A 24,676-nucleotide genomic window follows, 5' to 3' on the forward strand; every position below is an offset into this window, starting at 1 on the left:
TCACTAAAGCTCGCTCTCACAGCTCTCTTCAGTAAGTTAGCTTACTATCTTACTCAAATTAGACACTGACTATGTGCCAGGCTAATGGCAGGCAACTACATTACCTGCCACTGTTTTATCAGCTGTTTTAATACCTGTGCAGCACTGGGCATTTCGGTAGTATTATTATATATGTTGGAATTCTACAAGGGAGATCTGCATGTTTAGAAATTTTATTTAAGCTAAAAGAACCAAGTGTAGGATAACTACATATGTAGCTGAGTTACACATTTCTTGTGTATCTCTGTATGTTTCATCTATTATTACTAAATCAAAAGCAGTAGGTCTATGATGCTACTAGTAGATCTATCGTTATTCTAGTAGGTATGTGGCAATACTTTTGGGTATGTAGTGATACTATTAGGGCTATGATATAACCAATTGACCTATGAAGTAAAAATTGCATTTATGTAATAAATTTTGTTCAATATTAGTAACATCTTGTTGTTTCACCATGAGCAGTTGGGAAGTCAAAGATCAGCATAAAGAGCACCAGTAACACCAAAGATGAATAATAAGTACAGATGTAGTAATCGGCAGCGGGCTGTGTGCAGAAAAAGTTGGAAATTAAAAGAAAACCAGGAATAGAGATTAAATTACTTTAGTTAACAGCTCCTTAAATCCGTCAACAGACCAGTCTAGACAAGCAGTTATATTCTTATTCTTATTGAGATGGTCTCTCCAGTCTACAATGAGTTGTCCTCTCGTGTGAGGATTACTATCGCAGTTCACAAAGCAATGGTGGACCGATTCCTTTGTGGAAATACTACTGTCAATCACACAGGCCATTGTTACAAGGTCTGGGGGAGAAAACAAAACGTTCCACATTGTTTTGTCTATGTCAATGGAGTGAGCCGTGATCTCTCGAAGGAACTTTACAACTTTGGTGTCTCTGCTGAGCCAGTGAGAGTGCCACACCCATTCAGCTCCGTTTAAGTTAACTGTCTCCCTTGAAAATAGGTTAGTTGGACAGACCACATCTTCTATCACAATAGCTGCTGCCTCAGGGTCAGCAGCTATGTTAAATTCTCCAACTACTGTCACATTACCCTGGCTGTGAATGGCACCTCCTACAACAATATGCCACATTCTTTCAATCAATGATATATTTTATCGGTGTGACACAATATAGCAGTGGACTATTCTATGACCAGTATGATGTAACAAACACTTTACAGTCAATCACGGAAGAAGTATTTACAAATTGGAAAATAAATCATTACTTATTTTTCATGGAATCAGGGTAACTTCTCATAAATTCTTATGATGTCAGAGGCAAAGAATTCTCGATTAAAGGTAAAATCAGTGTCACCAAGTCATTAGGGCAAACAAAATCAATCTGTTATTGGAATATAACTAAATCTATTTACGCATACCGTAGCAGCAAAATATCAAGTAACTTGAGTGAATAATTTCTGAAATATGATTGAGTCCTACTGCAGTGCACTGCCCGCTTATAGTAGTCTATACAAAAACAAAACTACTAGACATACGCATTACATATCAATTATGCAATCATGAAAGATACAAGATGAACGCTTTCAAGTAAATTATGCAATAGTCACAGCAAAATATGCTGTATGTTCACAAACATCACAAAGCGCTGGCCATATGTAATAAAACTATCAAAAACAAAAGGGTAATAACAAAACTATATGAGCATTCACATGTACTGGACATATACAGAGGGAATGTACAGTTAAACCTAGAATTTACAACAACCATCATTTATAACATTGTCTGGTTAGCTTACCAATTAATGTACAATTTCAATGGGAACTGGTTGAGTTGTCCGGGTAAAAGCTTACATATTTACTAAAATAAATCAATGCTTCACTCACAGTGAAAATGTGTAAGTGTCTTCAATACCTGATCACTCTACTTACCCATTATATTAATTTCTTTGAAAAGCCCTACAATACTTGAATCAAGACGAAATGCTATCGCCAGGTTTGTAAGAGGTCCCAAGGCTACAAAGGTTATTTCCCCTGGGTGTTCATGAATAAGTCTGCATATTGCTGTTGCTGCCTTTTCGGATCTTATGACAGCATCATACGGAGGAGAACCTGTAGTTGCATGCGGGGCATCACCCAAACCATCCGAACCATGATATGCAGAACCACTGGACCGTATTTGGTCCATCATAATATCATTCTTAAGTGGCTTCTCACATCCTACATAGACCGGAATATGGCAGCAGTCGATCTCGTGCAGCACTCTCACCGTGTTTTTAGCAGCTTGTGTTACACTGTTATTGCCAAATACGCAAGTGATGGCCAGGATTTCCACATTATTAGATAAGGCAGCCAATATCAAAGCCTGAGCATCATCCACTCCGGTATCACAGTCTATGATTAGTTTCTTTTTCATGGCTAAAAAACAATCATATATTATAGACATTAGTAAGCTTGGCAGTCTTGCGCACCGTGAGAGATTGTAATGAGTAATCACTGTTAACATAATTATTTCGTGAAGTGGCAAGGTGGTGTAGTGGTTAGAGTGTCTAACTGTAAAATACAGGGTCGAAGTTCAATTTCTAAGCAAGGCATTTTTTTTTAAAAAGTTCTTAGCATGGCTTCAGACGGACTCTTATTATAGTAAAGATTGGGCTAAGTAATCTTTGTCAAGTGTTGTACTCAGCAATGATAAAGCATGTACATTCATGAAATGCCAGCCAAATATCTCAAAGTTCGATTATTTAGACATCGCTATCACCGTAAAAATATCTGCCAAAAAGGTAGTGTTTCAAATATGATAACATGAACCATTTTACCAAAGCGTACAATCAGTGCGAGAAACTGCAAAAAAATGCAAGTAGCTCAGACAGATGTATCAAGTGAGATCAAACAAGGAGGTGAAAACCTTATGACGACGTTATTACATATAGGTTGAAGCAGCAGCTCTAGGTCATCTAGTGTTAGAGCTGCTATCTATCAGCATACACAAGTCTGACAGCAAGCTCAATCGAGTATAACACTAGTATCGAGGCATAACTTTTCCCAAATTTCTAGACAATAAAGTGAATGACAGAACAGAGAGCAAACTTTGGTGCCATAACACGGTAATTTGAAGTCAGAAAGGCTATTCTTTCACCATTTTTCATTGAGATTTTCAATAGAAATATAGGTTTCGCTTGAAGACTTTTTAGCAAAACACAAAACTATCACTGATGACAATATAATGATGATAACAAGATACATGGATTGAAAAACTGAGGTAAAATACATTGGGCTTCAATGGCTGACGAGAATTGACCAGTCACCATATGATAATTGTCATCAAGCTATCAGAAGGCAACAACGTTATAATTATGAAGCAATCGAAAAAACTACAGCTGAGCTTCTGGTCTTACGTTCTTTTCAGAGGTGGACGAACTGAGGGCGTCTGTTCACATTCGACTAAGGAAGATGGTATTTGCGCTTAATCACTGCAATGTGCATCGGAAAAAAAGCATTCATATCCTTAGTTCTCTCATGTGGCCTTTGGATCTGTTTTTATACTTCATTTTAATCATAAGATTTTCAGGCTTGAAATAACACTGAGGCGAAAAATTTATTGCAAACTCTATATAAAATCCCTCCACATTACCATCATTCCAAGGAATCTTCTTTATAAAATAATTCAAAAGAATTTAATCACTCCTAAATCTTTGTTAAGCCGATGAAAGTAGTTTATTTTTCTAATAAATATACAATTGGATTTTCTTACATTCTTTCACATAACTATCAAAACCTTTTGTAATTTGTATTACGTGAGGCCATGCAAATCCTTAAGGCAAACTTGATGGAGGCAGAACTCCTATAGCCTGGGCATGGCTCTCTTGGTAGGTGAGAGAGAGAGCCCCCCACCCCCCAAGAGAGCCATGCCCAGGCTAGAAATCCTACATCTGACTCATACAACTGTCGCTAAGTTACTGGCTACATAAGTAGCTGTTATATCGCATTAGGTCTTATCTCCATGACTCGTTAGCTGGATTATTCTGGATGCCAATTATTTCTATCATTTAGTGATTAAAATCAGACACAGGCACACAGAATTTTTCAATTAGACTATCAGCTATGTTACCTGATTGAAGGCACCATTTCAAATAATGAAGTTAATAAATTGAAACTAATGAGAATTTTCATGGAATTCTAAGAAAAATATGAAATGGTAAACTAAATCTACATGTGTAGATAAAAAATAGAGACAGACGACTTGGATTTATTCAAAAACCTTGGCCACCGCTAGTTTCTTTACGCAAAGAGCTGAAAAAAATGAATAGTTGTAAATGGATTAAAATGCATAAACTCAAAATTAACATCTAAAAATATTCCAGATTACTTCTGCACCTCATTATAAGAGTTCCAAGTAAAATTGTTAAGTTAAACTTCAAGCAGCCATTTTTCATGGTAGTCAACCAATATTCTAAAGGGTCCGACTAGTTAATCACCAGTAAGGACCCACTAGTCATAGTCAGCTCAAAGGTCATATCATGAATAACCTTGACGAATGGAAGATTTTAGGATTGTTAACTACCAAATTAAAGCATCATAGCTATCATAGCACACAGTCATTAAAAACAAAACAAGTCATAGCAAAACAAACCATATAATGACGTTATTAATAGTACAAATTCACTCTGATTTTCTCAAACACATTTCTAAAGAATGCTGTTCAGACAGCAGAGCTTCAATTTCAATGTGTACAAGTCAAAGATAACAACTAGCAAAAAAACTGTGTAATGTATTAAAATTGTCTCAGGAGGTTGCAAAGATTAAATTATTAACTGGTAATGGAAGGCAATGCTTGTCTGTTAGCTCATTTATTATGTCTTTAGGCATCGGAACTCAAATTACACAAAAAATGCTGATCACGGTGTAGTACATATTTAATTTACATGTTTGGAACCAATACAAGCCATTTTCTATTTGGGGAATTTCTGGAGAAAAAAACTTAATAACTTTTTGACTGAAAAAATGTAATTATAAAATCATCAGTGACCCTCATATTAAAACACTCTAACGACAGACTGAAGGTTTTGCTTTAAAAAAATTAGCTCCAAACTCCCTGTTATAGGAAGCAAACTTAAGTTATGGATTATGAACAACGAAGTTAGACAGTGAATTAAAACCAGCCGAGTGTTCTAGAGGTAGAAAAGCATATTGGGTAAAAATTCAGATTTGTGACGGAGTTAAAACCGAATGCGGATAGGAGCTAAAGCAAACTCATACAAATAGTAACATGCCATCACAACTGTGTCTGTAACAAAAAAACATTCCGCGCGATTTTGGTTGCCTTATTGAAACAGCTTATGGAAAATACTTGACCTGAATTTCAACAGAAGGTCTTGCTACTATCAACATGCTTGACTAACAAACCAGTCTTATGTAAGCACCTCCAACTATATATCTGACCAACTAGCAAACACCTAGAACTACACATTGTTGGCAAAGATCCAGTAATTACAGCAGTTTATACCCAGAAAAAGATGGAACAAAATTATCGATTCATGTATAGCTGTTTGATGTACTCTTGTGTGCTACTGCTGCATTCTGACTGCTTTATTATGGTAACCTGTACAAGTTTGATGTGCTATGCTGATTGATATGGCAGATTTACTTTCATCCCAAAGCTTTACTAACTTTTAGTTTAGTCGAGTCTGTTTAATATCTCTACTAAATAACCACATTGACGTCTAAGATGCATTATAGTGATGCGCAAAAAGATTTTACTAAAGATATAAAAAGAGATCACTTGGGTCAAAACTACCTAATGTTGTTTGGTGCATAATAAAAGAAAGAGTTATTTTGACATCGGTTGTTACATGTTCCTGTGTGGCACCAAATTGTGTATTATGTGATGTGTTTAATTTGGTAATTAACAATCCTTTCAAAATTTTCACCCTTCCATCTATTATCTTATTTGAAAAGTTTACATCAGCTGCAGTCCTTCGTTGATCTTGTAAAAGATTCCAGCAACGCTGAGACATGATGTCAGTAATCTCCCAGTATTTTGAGAGGTCATACGTCCAGCGGAAAGCCTTTCTATTTATACTTTCTAGTTTTTTGATATGTTAATGAGGTAAGGGGACCAATCAGTATAGAAGTATTCTAATATGGGCCTACAAATAGTAAAAAGCAATCTTCTGGTCAAAAACTTACAATTTCTCAATGATCTCACTAGCGTATGCAAAAGTCCATTAGCTTTCTTTGTTATATTTTTATATGTTCATCAAATGACAGTCTATTCTTGATTGTAACATTAAGATATTTAAAAAAGAGGGTTGCTATCATACCTGCCAACTCTCACGCATTGGGCGTGAGACTCACGCAATCACCCAAAGAAAAAATAAAAATGCGTGAGAAATGCGTGAGATTTTTGCCCCAATTTCCATAATTTTATATATACTATCATTGATACATCAATTGCCCCAAAGCCAAATCTCACGCATTGCCCCACTCTTGGATTGGCAGGTCTGGTTGCTATGTGGGTGCCCTGTATAACGTTATAATAATTATAACGTTGTTTCAGGCAGTTTGATCTAACAATTGACATAGTTTCACATTAACTCGTGTTGAAACACATAATTTGCCAATAATAAGCCAATTTTACTAGCTTATCTAGATCTTGCTGCATAGCTCCACTGTTCTCAGTGCTCTCAACACAACTGAATGACAACGAGTCGGCAGGAAAAAGCTTCAGCCGTAAAGCATATGGCATGTCATTCATGTAAACAAGAAACAAAAGAGGCAGCAGCACTGAACCTTGGGGTACTCTTAACGTTAACCTATGTCGAGCTAAAGTGCTACCATTAACACTTAGAAAAAGTGATCACCCCTGAGCCAATTAAAATCCCACTTTGCCAAATGTGGACAGACCCACCCTTAGATAACCTATAGACCTGTTTTCCTATGGGAGACTACATCAAAGGCTTTGGCGAAGTCTAATACAACTATATCAGTTTTAATCCTATCATCAACATTGCTAATATACTTTGCTACCGTAGACAACAGCTGCGACTCATGTCCCTCTTTGAGCCCTATTTTCATACTGACAGTCATTAAGCAGTTGCTCTCTGTCAATGTGTTCATATATATCGTGTGCAAAAATGTGCTCCATGACCTTTAAAAAGATAAATTTCAAAAATACCGGTCAATGATTTAGTGGCAAAATTTATCCCCCTTATACTTCTAAATCAGCACAAAACGATCCACTTTCCAATCATTAAGTACTTCTCCTTTTGTTATAGAATGCAAAAAGAGTGGCCCATAGTTAATAATAGTGGATGGGCTTACTAAGCTGAGCTTTTTTAATTACCGTATGCGTTCAGCTATTCTCAGATTTGCCCTGTAATTCAAAATCCCGCATGCATCGAACATCCATAGACTAACACCTAGCACTTGCAATAATTATAAGCAAATGTGCTCCCGTGTAAAAGAGAAAAACAAAGATTACAGAGCCAGTTCTGCGAACTACAAAGTCAATAACTAGAAGGTAAATGTATTAGGTTCCCTATCATCATAAAGAACTGCGTGGTAACATTAATTTACTTTTGCGCAGCTTTTTGCATATTTATATCTTTGACACTTTTGCATTTACAAGTGTAACTGTTTGAGTATTTATTATTTGTAAGCTCATTTCAGCATTACGTTTGATTGCATTGAATTGTATTTAAATGTTCTGTGTTTTCATGCTTACAGTAGTTTAGTAATAAAAATCCATACTTAGTCACCAGTCGCCTTGCTTACAACAAGGACAGTTATACATGAGAGCTATTACTCATTCAGTGCAAAACAACTTGTACGCAGAACCCACTTGCAAGTGGCTAGTCAGCGCTAACATTCACAACAATAGTTTTACTAGTTATAACCTCACAAAGGAAGACTAATCAAATATCCAACTAATCTAATATGCCTCAATACACGAACTATGTAACTTGCCTCAATTATGTAGTATGCCTCAATACACTAATGTTGTATCAATACACCAAATCGTATCAAAGATTTATCATAAGAAAGTTCACAATATGAGGTTGAATGAGTATGACGTCGTGGTAGAAATGGGAGGACCCTGACACGCAGTAATGTTAAAACGTTGATCGCCACTTCTAGGCGTTTAGCTTAGCACAATGATTACCTACAGAGCCAATGAGTGTAAAAGTTATGTCTAGCGATGGCCGAAAAACAGGCTTTCGGAATAATGAAAACGGCTTGCAGTTTCATTAAACAAACCTTTGCAAAACACAGTTACGGTTGTATAGATTTTTCAATAATAATAAATTGTAGTAAACACACATTTTTTATAAAACTATAATGTATCATAATAATACTGATCGTTGTCAAATGCCAGTTTTTTTAATTTTAACAACATGGTACGCAATTGTACAACTTTCTTTTATTTACTCTGGTCAAATCACATTTCGGTAGCAATCGCGTGCCAAGCTTTTACATTTCTTGTGTATGGCAAGGTTTGGTTTACACTCACCGGTACTATGATGTAGTTGCTTTATCTAAAAAGTAGTATCATGCAAATTTTTACAATTCATACACTTATTGGTCACACCTGAATATATTAAATTATAATATGCCAGTTTAAAAAAAACTATGTAATCAAGCTATGCTTTGACATTTGAAAGTTATTTTATACCAAATTCATTATTAGACTGCAGTTGATGGGATTATATTTAGTACGCGATGTGTTGTGGAAGTCAGCGCTGACTAACCACCTTTAAGTGGGTTCTGAGTACAATTTGTTTTATACTGAACGAGTAATAGCTCTTATGCACATCTGTAATTGTTACAACCAAAGTGACTGGTGAAGAAAACTCGCAAGAGTGGGGTGGGGACAACCCCTAGCTCTAGTTCTCTGCGCTTTAACCAACGCTACAACCTGCTGAACCCAACCGGAGGGAGCTGAAACCAACTCATTTATGCTCTGCTGAACCCAACAGAGTGCGCTGAACCCAACGCTGCTGACTGTACAACCTGCTGAAACCAACAGGAGGGAGCTGAACCCAACTCACTTCCGTTCTGCTGAAACCAACAGAGTGCGCTGAAACCAACGTTGCCAACTGTACAACCTGCCGAACCCAACAGGAGGGAGCTGAAACCAACTCACTTGTGCTCTGCTGAACCCAACAGAGTGCGCTGAACCCAACGCTGCTGACTGTACAACCTGCTGAAACCAACAGGAGGGAGCTGAACCCAACTCACTTCCGTTCTGCTGAAACCAACAGAGTGCGCTGAAACCAACGCTGTAACCTGCTGAAACCAACAGGAGAGAACACAACTCTTGTAAGAATAATTATTTAATTATCCTATTTATTTGTAGTCATTTTGTGTGAGCTTGCTGTTAGTGACGATTATAAACGATATTTCTCCAACAATAACGACTTTATTATAGTAATACTAATCCTGCATCCAATTCAAGAGTCACACCCAAGCTGAACTGCTTAAAAATTAGTGGCAGTATTTATATTACATAAGCGATTGGCCTAGAAATTGACGGTTATCGTTCAAACCGACCAATCATATAGTCTTGCTGACTGCCGAGTTTCTAAGAATTTTCACATACAGAACAATAAAAAATTATTGCTAGACAATGAGCCATTATAGCATAACAATCTAAACACTAACAAAAAGCCCAAAAAATTCTACATACACTGGGTAGCGAACAGTAATTGTAAAAAAACAATAAGACATATTTTGATAACGAAAAGGGCTAATTATAAAATCTTATTTCGAGAAAACGTACAACAAAAACGGAAACAATTTGTTTAAGTAATCTTAAACCCCTAACAATCAATTATAACAGAAACTTAGATTATTTTGGCATGTAACCATGAACATAGCAAATGTCTTTCAATGAGTGAACGATAAGAAATAAATTATAGAAGATTGTTCATTGCGTAAAAAGTTTAATACATGGCGTCTGTTATCTTTTCTAGGTCAACCAATATCCCAGAAGTCCCTTCTCCATATATATATTGGCTACGTCACCTTTTACCTTTGGATCAGTTCACCATGTTTCTCTGTGCGGAGTGCCCCAAGCATTTCGCCTCGCTCAGGGAGCTGCGACGACATGAGCGATGTCATATCAACAAGATTAAGTGTCCCTCCTGCGAAAGCGTCTTCGCCACCAGGGCGCTTCTAGTACAGCATACAAACGAGATACACCGGCGATCTGTGGCCACACAGACATCGCCCACAAAGCCTCCATGCAACAGTAGGCCAAGGGAGAGGAGGGCGCCTTCTCCGAGACAGCTGCCAAGTGGGCACCGGAGGCCGGTGTGGCGTCCATCCCACTCGGTCAGGACATTGGCCACTCCGATACGTGAGGTTTCCTCTCGCATAGTTGCCAAGAACCCCCGAGATCCTCTCGTCCTTGATGACCTGGACGTTCTCGGCACCACCAACATTCAAATAGGATAATTCTCCAGAATTATTCCTCCCACGGCCCTTTTCAGGGCCATCAGTATTTTCATGGAGTTTATTTGTTTGAATATCTCGCTTGATTTTCAAGTTTACAACACCGGGGATTGAGTGACTTTTTATTACACAAGCTCTATAAGCATGAAAAGACAGCAGAGCAATTAGATACAATTCAATACAATCAAGCGTAATGCTGAAATGAGTTTACAAATAATAAATACTCATAAACAGCTAAACTTGTAAATGTAAGAATGTCAAGATATATATGTATACACAAAGCTGCCCGGAGGTAAGTTATGTCAGTGTGTTAGTTAGTGTTGTCGTTATGTTAGTGTGTCATTGAAATTAATTCAGCAATGGGGAAAAATGAACCGGGAAATCTAGCGGCTCTTGCTGAAAATACAGCAACTACCAATAAGCTAAATAATATTGAAACCATGGTTTCCAAACTGATGACAACAGTTGATTCAACTAGAGAGGGGTTAACTGAGAGAATAGAAAAGCTTGAGATTTCATATGCTGCAGCTGTACAAAGTAACACTGAAGGTGTTAAAAGGAGCATTGAAATCAACTCCAGTGCCAAACATCTACTAGCAAAAAATTTTGAACAAAACCAGGCGGAGAGCCGCAAATACAATGCCATACTTTATGGCAGAAGAAAACAAAAGTGCTCTTGAACAAGTCACAGAGATGCTCCAAAATGAATGCTTCATGCACACAAAAGAACCAATCAAGGCAGTACGTCTGCAATCTACAGCAGCAAACAAGCCAATAAAACTTGAATTTACAGATGAAAACACCAAATGGGAGTTTATGAAAAAAGTACACGCAACCCAGAGAGGAAATAACATCTGGTGCAAGCTTGATGAAAGCAAAGAGGTACGTGAACGACAATATGAACTAAGACAACACATTAAACAAAAAAAGGTTGAAGACCCATCTAGCAACACTCAATACCGAATAAGAAACATGAAGATTCAGTCCAAAGAAGAGTCGGGGGAATGGCGAGACCTGAACACAACAGAGCAAGTGTCAAAGACGGTTTTAACCCGTCATTCAACCTTGTAAAGATGTTCACTGCAAACACTAGATCTCTTAAAAGCAAAACTGAAGAATTAACTACAGAAACATACGACTTTGACATAGTTTATCTGACAGAGACCCACATTGACTCGAGCATTTATAGCCATCAAATATTTGACTATAACAATAAAAATATATACAGGAAAGACAGAAATTTACATGGAGGAGGCATTTTGATTGCCATTAGTGATTCATTCATTAGCAAGAAAGTCACAACAGACGCGGACAAAACCAAAGATGAAATCTTATTTGTTCGAATACATGAGTCAATTTTAGTTGGGTGCTTCTATCGTCCACCAACACACAAAGATATGACTATGTTAAATAACATAATAGAAGACCTCTCACAAAGATTTCCTAATGACCACATTATATTAACTGGCGATATGAACCTTCCTGGTATTGATTGGCTAAATATCACTATAAAGCCACAGTCACAAGACCGTGTTATGAGCAGAGAATTCACAGACTTACTAGCTCAGCACAATCTTCACCAGCTCATCACTCAACCCACACACATGGTAATACGCTTGACCTGATCTGTACAAACCAACCTGAGATGATCCAGTCACATGAAGTCATATATCCTGGTGTTAGTGATCACTTTATTATAAAGGCCAAGATCAAAACTGCATTACCAGTAAAACAATTTCCAACAAGAGTCATCAAGCTTTATAGTAAAGTGGATCTTGACAGGTTTGAGTTAGTTATGAATGATACCAAACAGACTAAAATAGATGGATGATGTCAACAAAATGTGGACATTTTTCTCAAGAACCCTTAAACATGCTATCAATGATTTTGTACCAAAGAAAACTGTCGAGGACCGTCCAAAAACTGAACCAGTTTGGTTCACCAAAGAGAGTCGTAAACTAGTCACCAAACAAAGGCAACTATACAATCGTTTCCGTTGCAGTGGTGACCCATTTGACCAAAAACAATACACTAAAGCGCGCAAAGATACTAAAGCAGCAATCAGAAAGATAAAAAGAGATTACGTCACAAACCGAATCTGTAAACCACTATCAGAAGGCAACTGCAAACCGTTCTATAGACACCTAAAAGGAATAAAAAACACAAAGAATCAAATTATGTTAACAGATGAAAGTAACTTTCAAACAGATGACCCGTGTAAGTGTGCGATAATGCTTAACACATACTTCCACAGTCAATTCAATAAAAACCACTCTCTCGCAGAAAACTGTACTGTCAACGCATTCACACCACCAAAAATAGATATCTGTGGAATAATCAAGCTTGTCAAAGACTTGAAGGGGGGTAAAGCACCTGGTCGAGACGGAATACGTAAAGAAGACTTGATGATTGACATAGAACAAACATCAGACTGTCTTGCTACCATATTTAATAAATCTCTCGAACTAGGAATACTCCCAGAAGAGTGGAAAATTGCCAATGTAACACCAATCCATAAATCAGGTACAACTGAAACAGTTAGCAACTACAGACCAATATCGCTCACCAGTATCCCATGCAAACTCCTTGAACACATAGTGCTGAGAAACTTACTAGCCAAGGTAGACAAGATTTTTCACAATCGACAACATGGGTTCCGGCAAGGACTGTCATGCGAGACACAACTGTGTGCAACCCTTAATGACATTCTCACCTCTGTTGACCAACAAAAAAGCGTCCACGCAGCAGTCCTTGACTTTGCAAAAGCCTTTGATCGGGTACCGCATGCACTCTTAATGGAAAAGCTGTCAAAAACAGATATAGATGACTACATAATAAGTTGGATACATAACTTTCTACTTCATAGATCTCAGTGCGTAGTACTTGATGGCAAAGAGTCCAACTTCCTTCCAGTAACGTCGGGAGTACCACAGGGGCCAGTACTTGGCCCAGTGTTGTTTCTGCTCTTCATTAACGACCTTCCTGAGTGTGTAACTTGCTCAGTTTCACTTTTTGCAGATGACACACTGCTCTACCAAGAAATATCAACTACCGGAGATATCGATAACTTCCAACAAAACCTAGATGCACTTGGAAGATGGGCTACCAGATGGGGAATGGAATTCAATGTCAACAAAAGCAAGATTCTCATATTCAACAACACAAATAACGAACCCACACCAACATATACGCTGAACAAAATAGCTTTAGAACAAGTATCCAACTCCCGTTACCTAGGAGTAACACTGCAAGATGACCTAAGGTTTAACAAACATATAGAGACAAAAATTACCGCTGCTAAAAAGCAGCTTGGTATGGTCAAACGTGCTCTCTTCCGGGCTCCGCAAAAGGCCAAACTCTTAGCTTATAGGTCATTATGTCTACCCCATCTAGAATATGCAGCTGCAGCTTGGGACCCTAGCAATAAAGGTGAGATCAAAGACTTGGAGCTTGTACAGAACCAAGCTATCAGGTTTATTGCAAACCTGAAAGGTACAAGAGGCATAAGCGAGGCTATGGACAAGCTAGGAGTGATCCCGCTACAACAAAGAAGACAACAACAAAGAATGAGGCTACTCATGAGAGTACTAAGCAATGAAGATATACATCCTGCACTCACAGAATCTTATGACAAGCTCATTACCATACCAACAAACTTTATACAAACTAGATCTCAAAGACACGGAGTTCCAATCACTCTACAAACAACCAGGTCACTCTTCCACAATAGCTTTTTACCAAAGGCAATACGAGACCTTAAATTGCAGACCTCTATGTAACATTAATTCATAGATTCTAATTATGAAACCAATTACTGGAACATTGTTTTACAAAGAAAAAATCCATTTGGGTCTAATTGAGGCACGCCCCTTACATCCCTAGGTGGTTTAGCGTGAAGAATCCTACGAGGTAATACGAGGTAAAAGTTAATGTTACCACGCGGTTCTTAGTGATGATTCAGAACATAATTCTCAGTTTTGTAGCTTGTCGTCTTTATTCCTTGATTTGTAGTTTTTGTTCCCTCCCTTAACACTGGAGCACCTTTACCTATATAGCAAGGGCGTTAATCCATGGGCTTTCCCCACAAGCTGGCTTTGAATTACAGGGCTAATCTGACAATAGCTGAACACTTATAGTAATTAAAGCAGCTCAGCTTTGTAAATCCATCACAGATAACATGCATGATTTTATAAAGTTGTCCGGATGAACGATAACCCAATGATAAGCCGTATTTTAGTCTTTGTGTTTAAAGTTCATATTTTACGAGATCAATAATAATGCTATGTAAATAATTCAAAACATTATTTTCGAATATGAAAGAAAGCCATGCAGTATAAGTTGCATATATTTTTTATTATCATTTGTATCATTACTCCACAAGGAAGCTCTACTTATGCTTCAAGATGATAGCTGTATTTGTTGTTCTGTCAACCAAACTATGTTCATCATGCTATGCATTTTTCTGAGTACTCTTTTCAATTTTTTTCTACATTTGCTCAGCGATACCCCAAAATGAATTTTCCTAGTAGCCAACTAAGTCTATCTGTTTGTAACTCTTTACTTTATCAAATATGAGTACTTTATATCATCGTGTGAGGCACACGATGAATAGTTCCAGTCTGAAATCTGTAAATAAATTTAAATATTCAAGAGTGCCATATAAACTCTTGAATATAGTGCCATATATTCACCATATAAACTGTACCAATCCTCCACTTTATATGTTGACTATATATATAAAAACGAAGTGAACGTTGCATAAAAAACTGCCTATAATACTATCTGTCATCTTATTATTAAGTATAGCTCAATGGCATGGGCACTTATCTACTAAAACATATCGAACAATTAAAATCAATTAACAGAAAAGTCTTTAGATAATCTTTTGGTAAAAAATATTGTTGCCACTTCCTTGAGACCGTGAAGCTAGCTGATTGCCCAAACTTAGAATGTGCTTTGCCTTTTCTCATGACTTAACCAAAACAAAAGTCTTTGAAAATACCAGTCAAGTTACCAATAAACTGTAACTTAACTGTAGCCCAACACTAAAGCTGGTCCCGTATTATCCTACAATGCTGCTGTTCAATGAAACCTTTTTTCATCTCTAGACCCTGAACCAGTTGCATGTATCTGTGTGCACGCTAAATTTTTATCGCTGTGTTTGATTTTTGATATCTTTATTCAAATATGTACTCTGTAATAAACATCTTCCAAGTCTATTTCAGATCAATTTAATTCCAGACCCTTCATCTATATCACTGCAAAGACCAACTCGCTTGCGGATGCGATTACAGAGCAGAAGTCAAAAGAAGAAAGTGGAGCATAATTATCACAATAACAAGGTTGTAAATTTTTTGTGTGTCTGTATATGGTGCATGTAAATAGATTTAAACCTTGACAAAAGAAAATTAAAAGTAATTTCAACTTGATAGAAAATACACCTCGGTAGTTTGCCTTCATACCGGGCTATACACTCAATAGTGACGTTACAATAGATGTTGGTGGATGTAATTCAAATTGTATTCCTGAGCCGTAGTATATGTTATACGGGGCTCATTCTGTTTGATTTCTGTCCTGTATAGACTTTCACTTTTCTGTTCTGTGTATAACAGCAGTATGTCTGTCCTGTATAGACCTTCAGTTATCTGTTCTGTGTATAACTGTAGTGTGTCTGTCCTTATAGACTTTCAGTTAGCTAAGGTATATCATGTATAGAACTGCGTAATGTATGTCTATTGCAAAGTGTTGTTGACCATGGTTCATCTCCATCTAGCTGTTTCTCAATTGTCTTTGAGTCACCAAGTATAGATTTCTGGCTAGGCTTTGAAGGTGTTCCATATCAAGTTAATGTCCTGCATCCTGTTTCTATTATAAAGTGTCCTGTCTTGAGCAACTGTGCTATCATATAAAGCACCTGAGTTTCATGTACAGTTATTTTATTTGTGCACATCTGTACTTCAAAAGGCAACTACTATATATATCGTGTGCTTGTACTAGATGGATATTTACTGATAGGCTCCAGCATATGTTACTTTTATACTCTTCTGAGCAAGTTACTTGGGAGGTATGTAAGTCCTTGTTGCGCATCGGTATAAATAATAAAAAAATTTCACACATGTACTATACTCCTATATTTGTATATCAGCAATGCATTTAGATTGCTGCCTGACATACATGATGTCATCAAATCTCTTGCTCATAAACAATTCCAATTGATTGGTTTATAAGATTTTTAATGTTTCTTGACAGAAGGCTAAAGACATCCAATGATATCATTACTGTTGGCTGTTTAAACTTTGTGTCATTGAATTGTTTATGTAAAGTTGAGTTACTATCAAGTGAATCATTGTAGAAGCCTTAACTCAAGCTAACCTACAGACACAGATATGACGAAAAACAGGTGGAAAGTGATAATGCCAAAGCGTGGATCTTTAGACTTTGTAATACAGCATGTTCATAAATATTACACTGAGTGCATAGACGTTGTCATCACAAGTAAGTCTTTGATATTACATCGAGTGCGTAGACGTTGTCATCACAAGTAAGTCTTTGATATTACATCGAGTGCATAGATGTTGTCATCACAAGTAAGTCTTTGATAGTAAACCGAGTGCGTGGATGTTGTCATCACAAGTAAGTCTTTGATATTACACCGAGTGCATGGATGTTGTCATCACAAGTAAGTCTTTGATATTACACCGAGTGCATAGATGTTGTCATCACAAGTAAGTCTTTGATATTACACTGAGTGCGTGGATGTTGTCATCACAAGTAAGTCTTTGATATTGCACCGAGTGCATGGATGTTGTCATCACAAGTAAGTCTTTGATATTACACCGAGTGCATGGATGTTGTCATCACAAGTAAGTCTTTGATATTACACCGAGTGCATGGATGTTGTCATCACATGTAAGTCTTTGATATTACACCGAGTGCATGGATGTTGTCATCACAAGTAAGTCTTTGATATTACACTGAGTGCATGGATGTTGTCATCACAAGTAAGTCTTTGATATTACACTGAGTGCATGGATGTTGTCATCACAAGTAAGTCTTTGGTATTACACCGAGTGCATAGACGTTGTCATCACAAGTAAGTCTTTGATATTAAACCGAGTGCATGGATGTTGTCATCACAAGTAAGTCGTTGATATTACACCCAGTGCATGGGTGTTGTCATCACAAGTAGGTCTTTGGTCTCCTGATCACATGTTAACCATCTCTATGAAATTATGAGGTCAATTGAAGGTGCTACTCAACAATGTCTGATGATCACATTGCTGGTTCATGATTGTTGTTTTATGGTGGTGCCATTTTGACATCCTTAGTGATACTATAGTATATTAGAATCCTCGACTCTACTAGTAGTAGTAGTAGGTCAAGGATTCTATCGGCTTGTTTACAATAGCGCAAGCAGAGCTACAATCACACTAGATGACAGAGCTGTGTGGTGATTTGAGTGCTCATATATTTGAAATAATCCACTTTGTGATGATTCGAGTCAGTTTTTATTCGATTTAGTCAAATACATCAAGTGATTTAAGATTTGATTTTTAAAAAATTAGGTGAATTAGATCCAATAAGCAAATCAAATTATTAGCTCTTATGAAATTACCATCAAAGGCCCATCGGGTAGTATCTATCCGTTATTGAAATGTCCAGCTGAATGTTAGTTACCGTGCTCTGTCAACGATATTGTCATGAGAGGGATACATTGCTGAGCATATGAGTCATGATATGGGTGACAATAATGGTAGGATAGTTGCGTCTCGTAAGATAATCACATGACTTTCTAACCTTTTGCTATTTTAGACATTTTTTGTTTTGTATGATTAGATTGCTTTTGGTTGGTTGCAATTCACGGCTGCTTCTATTAATACTGATAGTAAGATACCTCAAAACATACTTAATCTTCATGCAATAATTACTTGTGGATTATTATTATTGTACTGTAATAATCATTTTATTATTGTGCCGTAATAATCATTTTGAAGGTTACTATATCTAAAACTTTATTATATATTATGTTATTCCTCATGCAGACAAAATAAAACAAATGCTATCAAAGCTTGATCACAGGGTGTTGTCTCCGCATTGTCTGCTACAAAATAATAGATTTTGGTTAAAGGTTGACTTGCAACAAAATTCACATTACCGTTATTTGATATGAAAAGATTCACCATGTCTTACTCTGTTGTGTTGTAGGTGCAAAATATGTGGAAAGGTGATTACAAGCTCTTAAAAGCTCAAAAACGAACAGAAAATCGCAGCCACACAAGACCACCGTAGTTTGGATTCCCTTTCTAAAACGGCTCAAATGTGATGTAGTTGTGTTAGATGGTTTCTGTTTACATTTTTTTGCAACCTCATTCGTCGAAATATTTTCACAAATACACTTCACGCATTCAATAAAACCATGTTTATTGTTCTTACGTGTCTGTTTTATCGTCATTGTAATGCTGTCATTTTTAGCACTGATATCCTATAACTTACCGTAAAAAATCATTTAACTTTTTAACCTTAGCTCGAAGTAGTACATATCATTGTCTGATAATCATGACGAGCCTGTTGGTCACCTGTAATAATCGAAAAGTGCTGCAAAAATTATTTGCGAAGTATTGGGTCACATGATCAGGGGACGACTTGACGATTGAATAATGCCGAAACAAAACTGTAAAGTAGCGAGCATCTATATTTGATACGGGGTCTTTGGTAAAACCCGAAGTGTTTGTCATAAACTAGTACTATGATAAGTCTTATATTGAGCTTTGTATTGGCCTTTCAATTCACGTGAGAACATACGTGACAAGACGATAACCAAATTTCGTGGCTACGTCATCGAAATAAAGAGATTCTAATCTACGGCGGCTTTTCATTTTTGAGCTTCTAAGAGCTTGTAATCACATTTCCACATATTTGGCACTTACAACACAACAGAGTAAGACAGGGTGAATCTTTTGATACCAAATAACTGAAATGTGAATTTTGTTGCAAGTCAACCTTTAAAAAAGATGATCAGTGCTTTTAAGGCAAAGTTTTCTATTTGGATCAAATTTTCTAAGCTTTTATTTCTGAAATATAGTGGCAGCAAGTGATATATAGTGGTAGCAAGTGATATATAGTCACAGCAAATGATATATAGTGGCAGCAAGTGAAATATAGTGGCAGCAAATGATATATAGTGCCAGCAAGTGATATATAGTGGCAGCAAGTGATATATAGTGGCAGCAAGTGATATATAGTGGCAGCAAGTGATATATATTGCCAGCAAGTGATATATAGTGGCACCGAGTGATATATAGTGGCAGCGAGTGATATATAGTGGCAGCAAGTGATATATAGTGGCAGCAAGTGATATATAGTGGCAGCAAGCGATATATAGTGGCAGCAAGCGATATATAGTGGCAGCAAGCGATATATAGTGGCAGCAAGCGATATATAGTGGCAGCAAGTGATATATATTGCCAGCAAGTGATATATAGTGGCACCGAGTGATATATAGTGGCACCGAGTGATATATAGTGGCAGCGAGTGATATATAGTGGCAGCAAGTGATATATAGTGGCACCGAGTGATATATAGTGGCAGCGAGTGATATATAGTGGCAGCGAGTGATATATAGTGGCAGCGAGTGATATATAGTGGCAGCGAGTGATATATAGTGGCAGCGAGTGATATATAGTGGCAACGAGTGATATATAGTGGCAGCGAGTGATATATAGTGGCAGCGAGTGATATATAGTGGCAGCGAGCGATATATAGTGGCAGCGAGCGATATATAGTGGCAGCGAGTGATATATAGTGGCAGCGAGTGATATATAGTGGCAGCAAGTGATATATAGTGGCAGAAAGTGAAATATAGTGGCAACAAGTGATTGGTAAAACGACAGTTTGGAATATTTATTCTTTGTCAAAGGCAATAATATTGTTTCTTTTTAAGATTTTTTGTTGTTTACTATTCTCGTGTTTAAATATGTGAAATGTACCCAACACAACTATAGATACAACACGAGATAAGAAATAGCCTATTGTTCAACTCCCTGATACTTTTGTATTCAGTACAATATATAACATCGTTAGGCCTATTCTATCAACTTATTGTATGAGTTTTCAACATATACGTAGAATAAATAACTTAACTTAGTTTATGGTTACTATGGTCTTGTATTATTTAGGTAAATAGGATAGTTACTACAACCACCTGCATGCATGTGCCTTGCTCAAAGGTTTATTGAAATAATGTAGCTCATATCAGCTATGTTACAGTAGCAGTAAGCCTTGTCAGTGTTGAAAGTCAGGAATAAAGCTGCATTGTTGGCTTGTTTATAATGTTTATAATAAACATGAGTAAAGCAACTGTGTAAGGAACTATTCCCTAACATTTCAGAGTGAGCTTAGCTTTTCTAAATGCGTGTCCCCAACGTAGGAAAATGTATATTTTATTGCTATATGTTTCTGTTCTTTGTCAGGAAACCAACTTTCATCTTTGGAGAAGCTGAAAAGTCGACTTGCCAAATTGAGTCTTGGAGATGATTTGCAATTCAGGCATGAGAGATTTAGACCAAATTCATACTTAACCGTTGTTTCTCTACCCCTTCCCCACACTCGTCAGCTTGAGAGGTCAGGCTAATATGCATTTCATTAAACCGTAATTTGCTGTGCATCTTATAAGTTAAATGCAATAAATACAATGAAGTTACTGTAAATAACTATAGTTACTAAGGTTAACATAGTATTTTGTTACCAATTTTTAATATGTACAAACTTATATATTAAATTTTGACGATTTATACCAGGGGATGTTTGCATTATATAATTACTATGGTTTCTGAACCCTTCCATACGATTTATTTCACCATACGATGCCAACCCTGGGACGAATTAAAATCGTATCCTAGGGGTGCACTGTATACTATGAAATACCATGCTGTTGATTAAACTGTTAATAAGCGAACATAGATTAAAGTCATTTACAGTGGAAAGTCTACTTGCAAAATACCACATACGAAATTTCCAGGTTATAAACTATTTTTTGGTAAAAATATTGCTTCTACTTTTAAAGGATGTTTGTAGATACGAAAGGCCTTTCGTATCTAGACCCATTCGTTTGTTTCGTGTTTTAGCCCATTTGCTTCTTCTAAATATGAAGTACGGCGTATTTAACTCATTGTCATTTGCTAGCGAAAGTCAGCAAATGACAAGGATGTTGTTGTCTTTCATTGTAAAATTTGGAGTTATCATATATCACAGAGTAGGACAACGGTAGTTTTTAGCAATTCAAGTCCTATGTTTTCTATACAAAGGCATACAGCTTTTCAGTTTGTGCAGATGTGAATCAATCTTTCTACTTACGTCCTTGAAGCAATTATTCTGATCAGAAAACCAAGACCACAATACAGCACCGACCTCCTCTGACCGCCGTCTCCCCACTCCTTGCAATCTTCGCTTAGCCTCGTCTAGACGGCTAATGTAAAGTGTAAATAGGCCAACACACAGTTCTTAGTTTTTATTTATCTCCGTTTTTTTTCTTTTCATTTGTAATTTTCCTATTTAGTATATAGTAATGTAATATATTTCTAACATGTATTTGTTACAGGCTTTAACCAATCTTTCTACTCTATACAGACAGTATGTTCTGAGTTTTGTGGGTTGGAACAGATTAGGGCATTTCTGTGGTAAAATGTGTTCTACTTACAATAACAAAAAAATGCTTTAAAAGGAGCAAATTTATTTGTAAAGAGAGGTTCCCCTGCGCTTTACTATTCACGGAACCGTGTGAATTACTCTCTCTACGTTTTTAGAACATAACTTCAAGATAGTTACAATTTCTTCATAAGATGTTAAGACTTTCGTAGTATGACATAATTTGCTATGCAGGCCGCAGAGGTCAGGCAGTCCCCTACATGGAGGTTATAGACCAATATATAACACAGAGAACTGGCCCAAAGCCAAGTCTGCAAAACAGAATGCTAAAAACCTGATCTGTAAGGAGGTGCTAATCGACCATCTGGGAGAGACTGATTTTGAAAAGGTAACAATTGTCTATCAGCTTATTGCTAATAATCATTCTAGCTGACTTAAGTTTTATTTGAACAGCGAAAATTATATTCACATTTTATTTTGTTTTTATTCAATAGTCTTGCCTGCAAGGTCTGTAGTGGCGGCTGTGGTGCCATTGGTTATTATGTAGTGCCTTCTGTTCAACAACACTTCGCCTCTTTAATCCCTACATTATGAAAAGGAGTAATCACTTTTACTGTTTCTGTTGCTCTGTTGTTAGTATTAGGTACTGTATTACTGTTGTCCGCTGCAGGAAATCTTGGATTATGGGTCTAGCGCCTGCTTTCTATATGCTCTTTCCAATAAGCTAGGGCTACCTATGCCTGGCATAGTCACTCATTGTACACAGGATATTAAACCGGTCAAGTACACTGGCATAGGTGAGTTAAACTGGTAGAATAGCAAGAAGTGTGGCGTGTCTATTTATAGTCTCACTAACTTGATATGGTAAATAGCGTTTACTAGGGGTGGAGAAGGATCGTCACTGACCAACCTAAGAGCTAGACTATCATCTCGATATTGCTAAACACTGTGCTATCTCACCACTCAAGTTGGTTATAGTCATTCCATGCTGAATGGATAAGGCTTTTGTATAGGCTAAAATGATATGTGGCACACAACTAGTCGTGTTTACCACGTAGATGCCTCCCTAATTATTGAGGGTACGAACAGGGCACCCACATGTTAAAAGGGTTTGCGCAAGTGTTACGAGTTAGATTTTATATTGAGTGCCTAATCTTCTTAGTACATTTCTGTGCCGCTAATACGCATGCCATGCAGTCATGTACAGTATTTGTTTCCAACCAACGTCATGTCACACTCCTTGCTTGGGACTGGTTTGTTTGTTACATGTATATAAAAACAGCTAATATTCATGTTCCACCACCAAGCAGCAAAGTTGCTATCATATGCTTCTCTCGTGAGCTCACCCAAATCATTATAAAAGAGTTTTGTTCTGTAAAACAGATCTTTAATGTAGACAGTCAGTCTTTTACAAAACAGGTGCTAAAGAACCTGCAATGATCATCAAGAGAAGATCGGGCCCGGTTTGAAACCACTAATGATCGGTTAGTCCTAATTATAAGGTCAATGATTGGTTAAGTCTAATTCTTGGGCTGCAGATTTGCTGGCCCCTAGTACTTTGGTTGAAGTGCAGATAGTAGCCTTTGAAGTTTTATGTTTCATCTATCGTCGCTCTTCACTCTGGTGCATTTGCAGAAACCTTCAGCTTGTGTTAGCTAGTGATATTTAAATGCAGCTCACCCATTATATTATATTATTATATTAGGGTTACTAACACATACATTAAGTTTAGGTGATCATCTTTTAAAGAAATTCTCATGATCTATTAACATGTGCAACTAATGAATGAACATATACCTATTGTAAGCGTACGTACACTTATTCTGCCACCAGTGGAGCCTCTGAACTCCAGATCGGAGTTGTCCCCACTGCAGACCTTATTCTGAATAAAATTCCTCCTTCGTAGTTGTTTTTATGACTTCTTGTGTTTTAGTGTGCAGCCACCTGATAAAGGAGCCAGGACTAGTCAAGCTAAAAGGGCAGCAACTGGAAACATATGGAGGAGCTGTGGAGTCAGCATTCTCTTTACTTGATTCTGTGCTGACAGAACTTCGCTTTGAGCAGCAATTTCCTAATTTGGAATACTGCCATAATCCATTGACTTACAGTACTACTGTCTAGTTTGCACTTTGCTTCCTTGAATGTGTTTATGGAAGTCACCTGAGACTCAACACATGGTATTCTATGAGTCATGCTATACAGACATGTTGCCTTTGTAATGAAGCATTTTACCCAAATATTCTGTTGAAGAGAGCATTCACACAGACTCCTTCACAACCATACCTAAGCCTAGTTTTATTGCATGTGTAGCAGTCTTAGCGAGCTATCAGGACTGCCCTGTAGGTATGTGGGTTCAAGATGTGACATAAATTTATAGTTCTCTGTATACGTTGAGTCGTACATACATCTAATTTGTAACACTCAGAAAATCAACTGATCATAAATATTTCATCCTACAACAGCTGGAGTTTTCTCAGCTTTGCATACTGTTCAATTGACCTCCATGTCTTTATATGTTCATGCATGTTATTGTAATAATGGCACATAAAAAAAACATGCTCAGTGCCTTGAACCTACAAAAGCTA

General features: G+C 37.1%; 2 protein-coding genes across 2 annotated transcripts; one reads left to right on the forward strand and one right to left on the reverse strand.

The window, feature by feature from the left end:
* Window positions 1-510: 510 nt before the first annotated feature.
* On the reverse strand, window positions 511-2,409 carry LOC137400168 (inosine-uridine preferring nucleoside hydrolase-like). Its single transcript, XM_068086485.1, has 2 exons — window positions 1,926-2,409; window positions 511-1,109 (listed from the first exon to the last, which is right to left on the reverse strand). The coding sequence occupies exons 1-2, from the start codon at window positions 2,407-2,409 to the stop codon at window positions 631-633; spliced, it is 963 nt and encodes a 320-aa protein (XP_067942586.1). The 3' UTR covers window positions 511-630.
* A 12,145-nt stretch (window positions 2,410-14,554) lies between these two features.
* LOC137401146 (uncharacterized) lies at window positions 14,555-24,212 on the forward strand. Its single transcript, XM_068087521.1, has 7 exons — window positions 14,555-14,583; window positions 15,674-15,790; window positions 16,801-16,943; window positions 20,918-21,068; window positions 22,326-22,479; window positions 22,762-22,888; window positions 24,025-24,212. Exons 3-7 carry the CDS (start codon window positions 16,835-16,837, stop codon window positions 24,210-24,212), a joined length of 729 nt encoding a protein of 242 aa, XP_067943622.1. The 5' UTR covers window positions 14,555-14,583; window positions 15,674-15,790; window positions 16,801-16,834.
* The last annotated feature ends 464 nt before the right edge of the window (window positions 24,213-24,676 follow it).

This window comes from Watersipora subatra, chromosome 7 (assembly GCF_963576615.1).
Source record: "Watersipora subatra chromosome 7, tzWatSuba1.1, whole genome shotgun sequence".
NCBI classification, from domain to species: Eukaryota; Metazoa; Bryozoa; class Gymnolaemata; order Cheilostomatida; family Watersiporidae; genus Watersipora; species Watersipora subatra.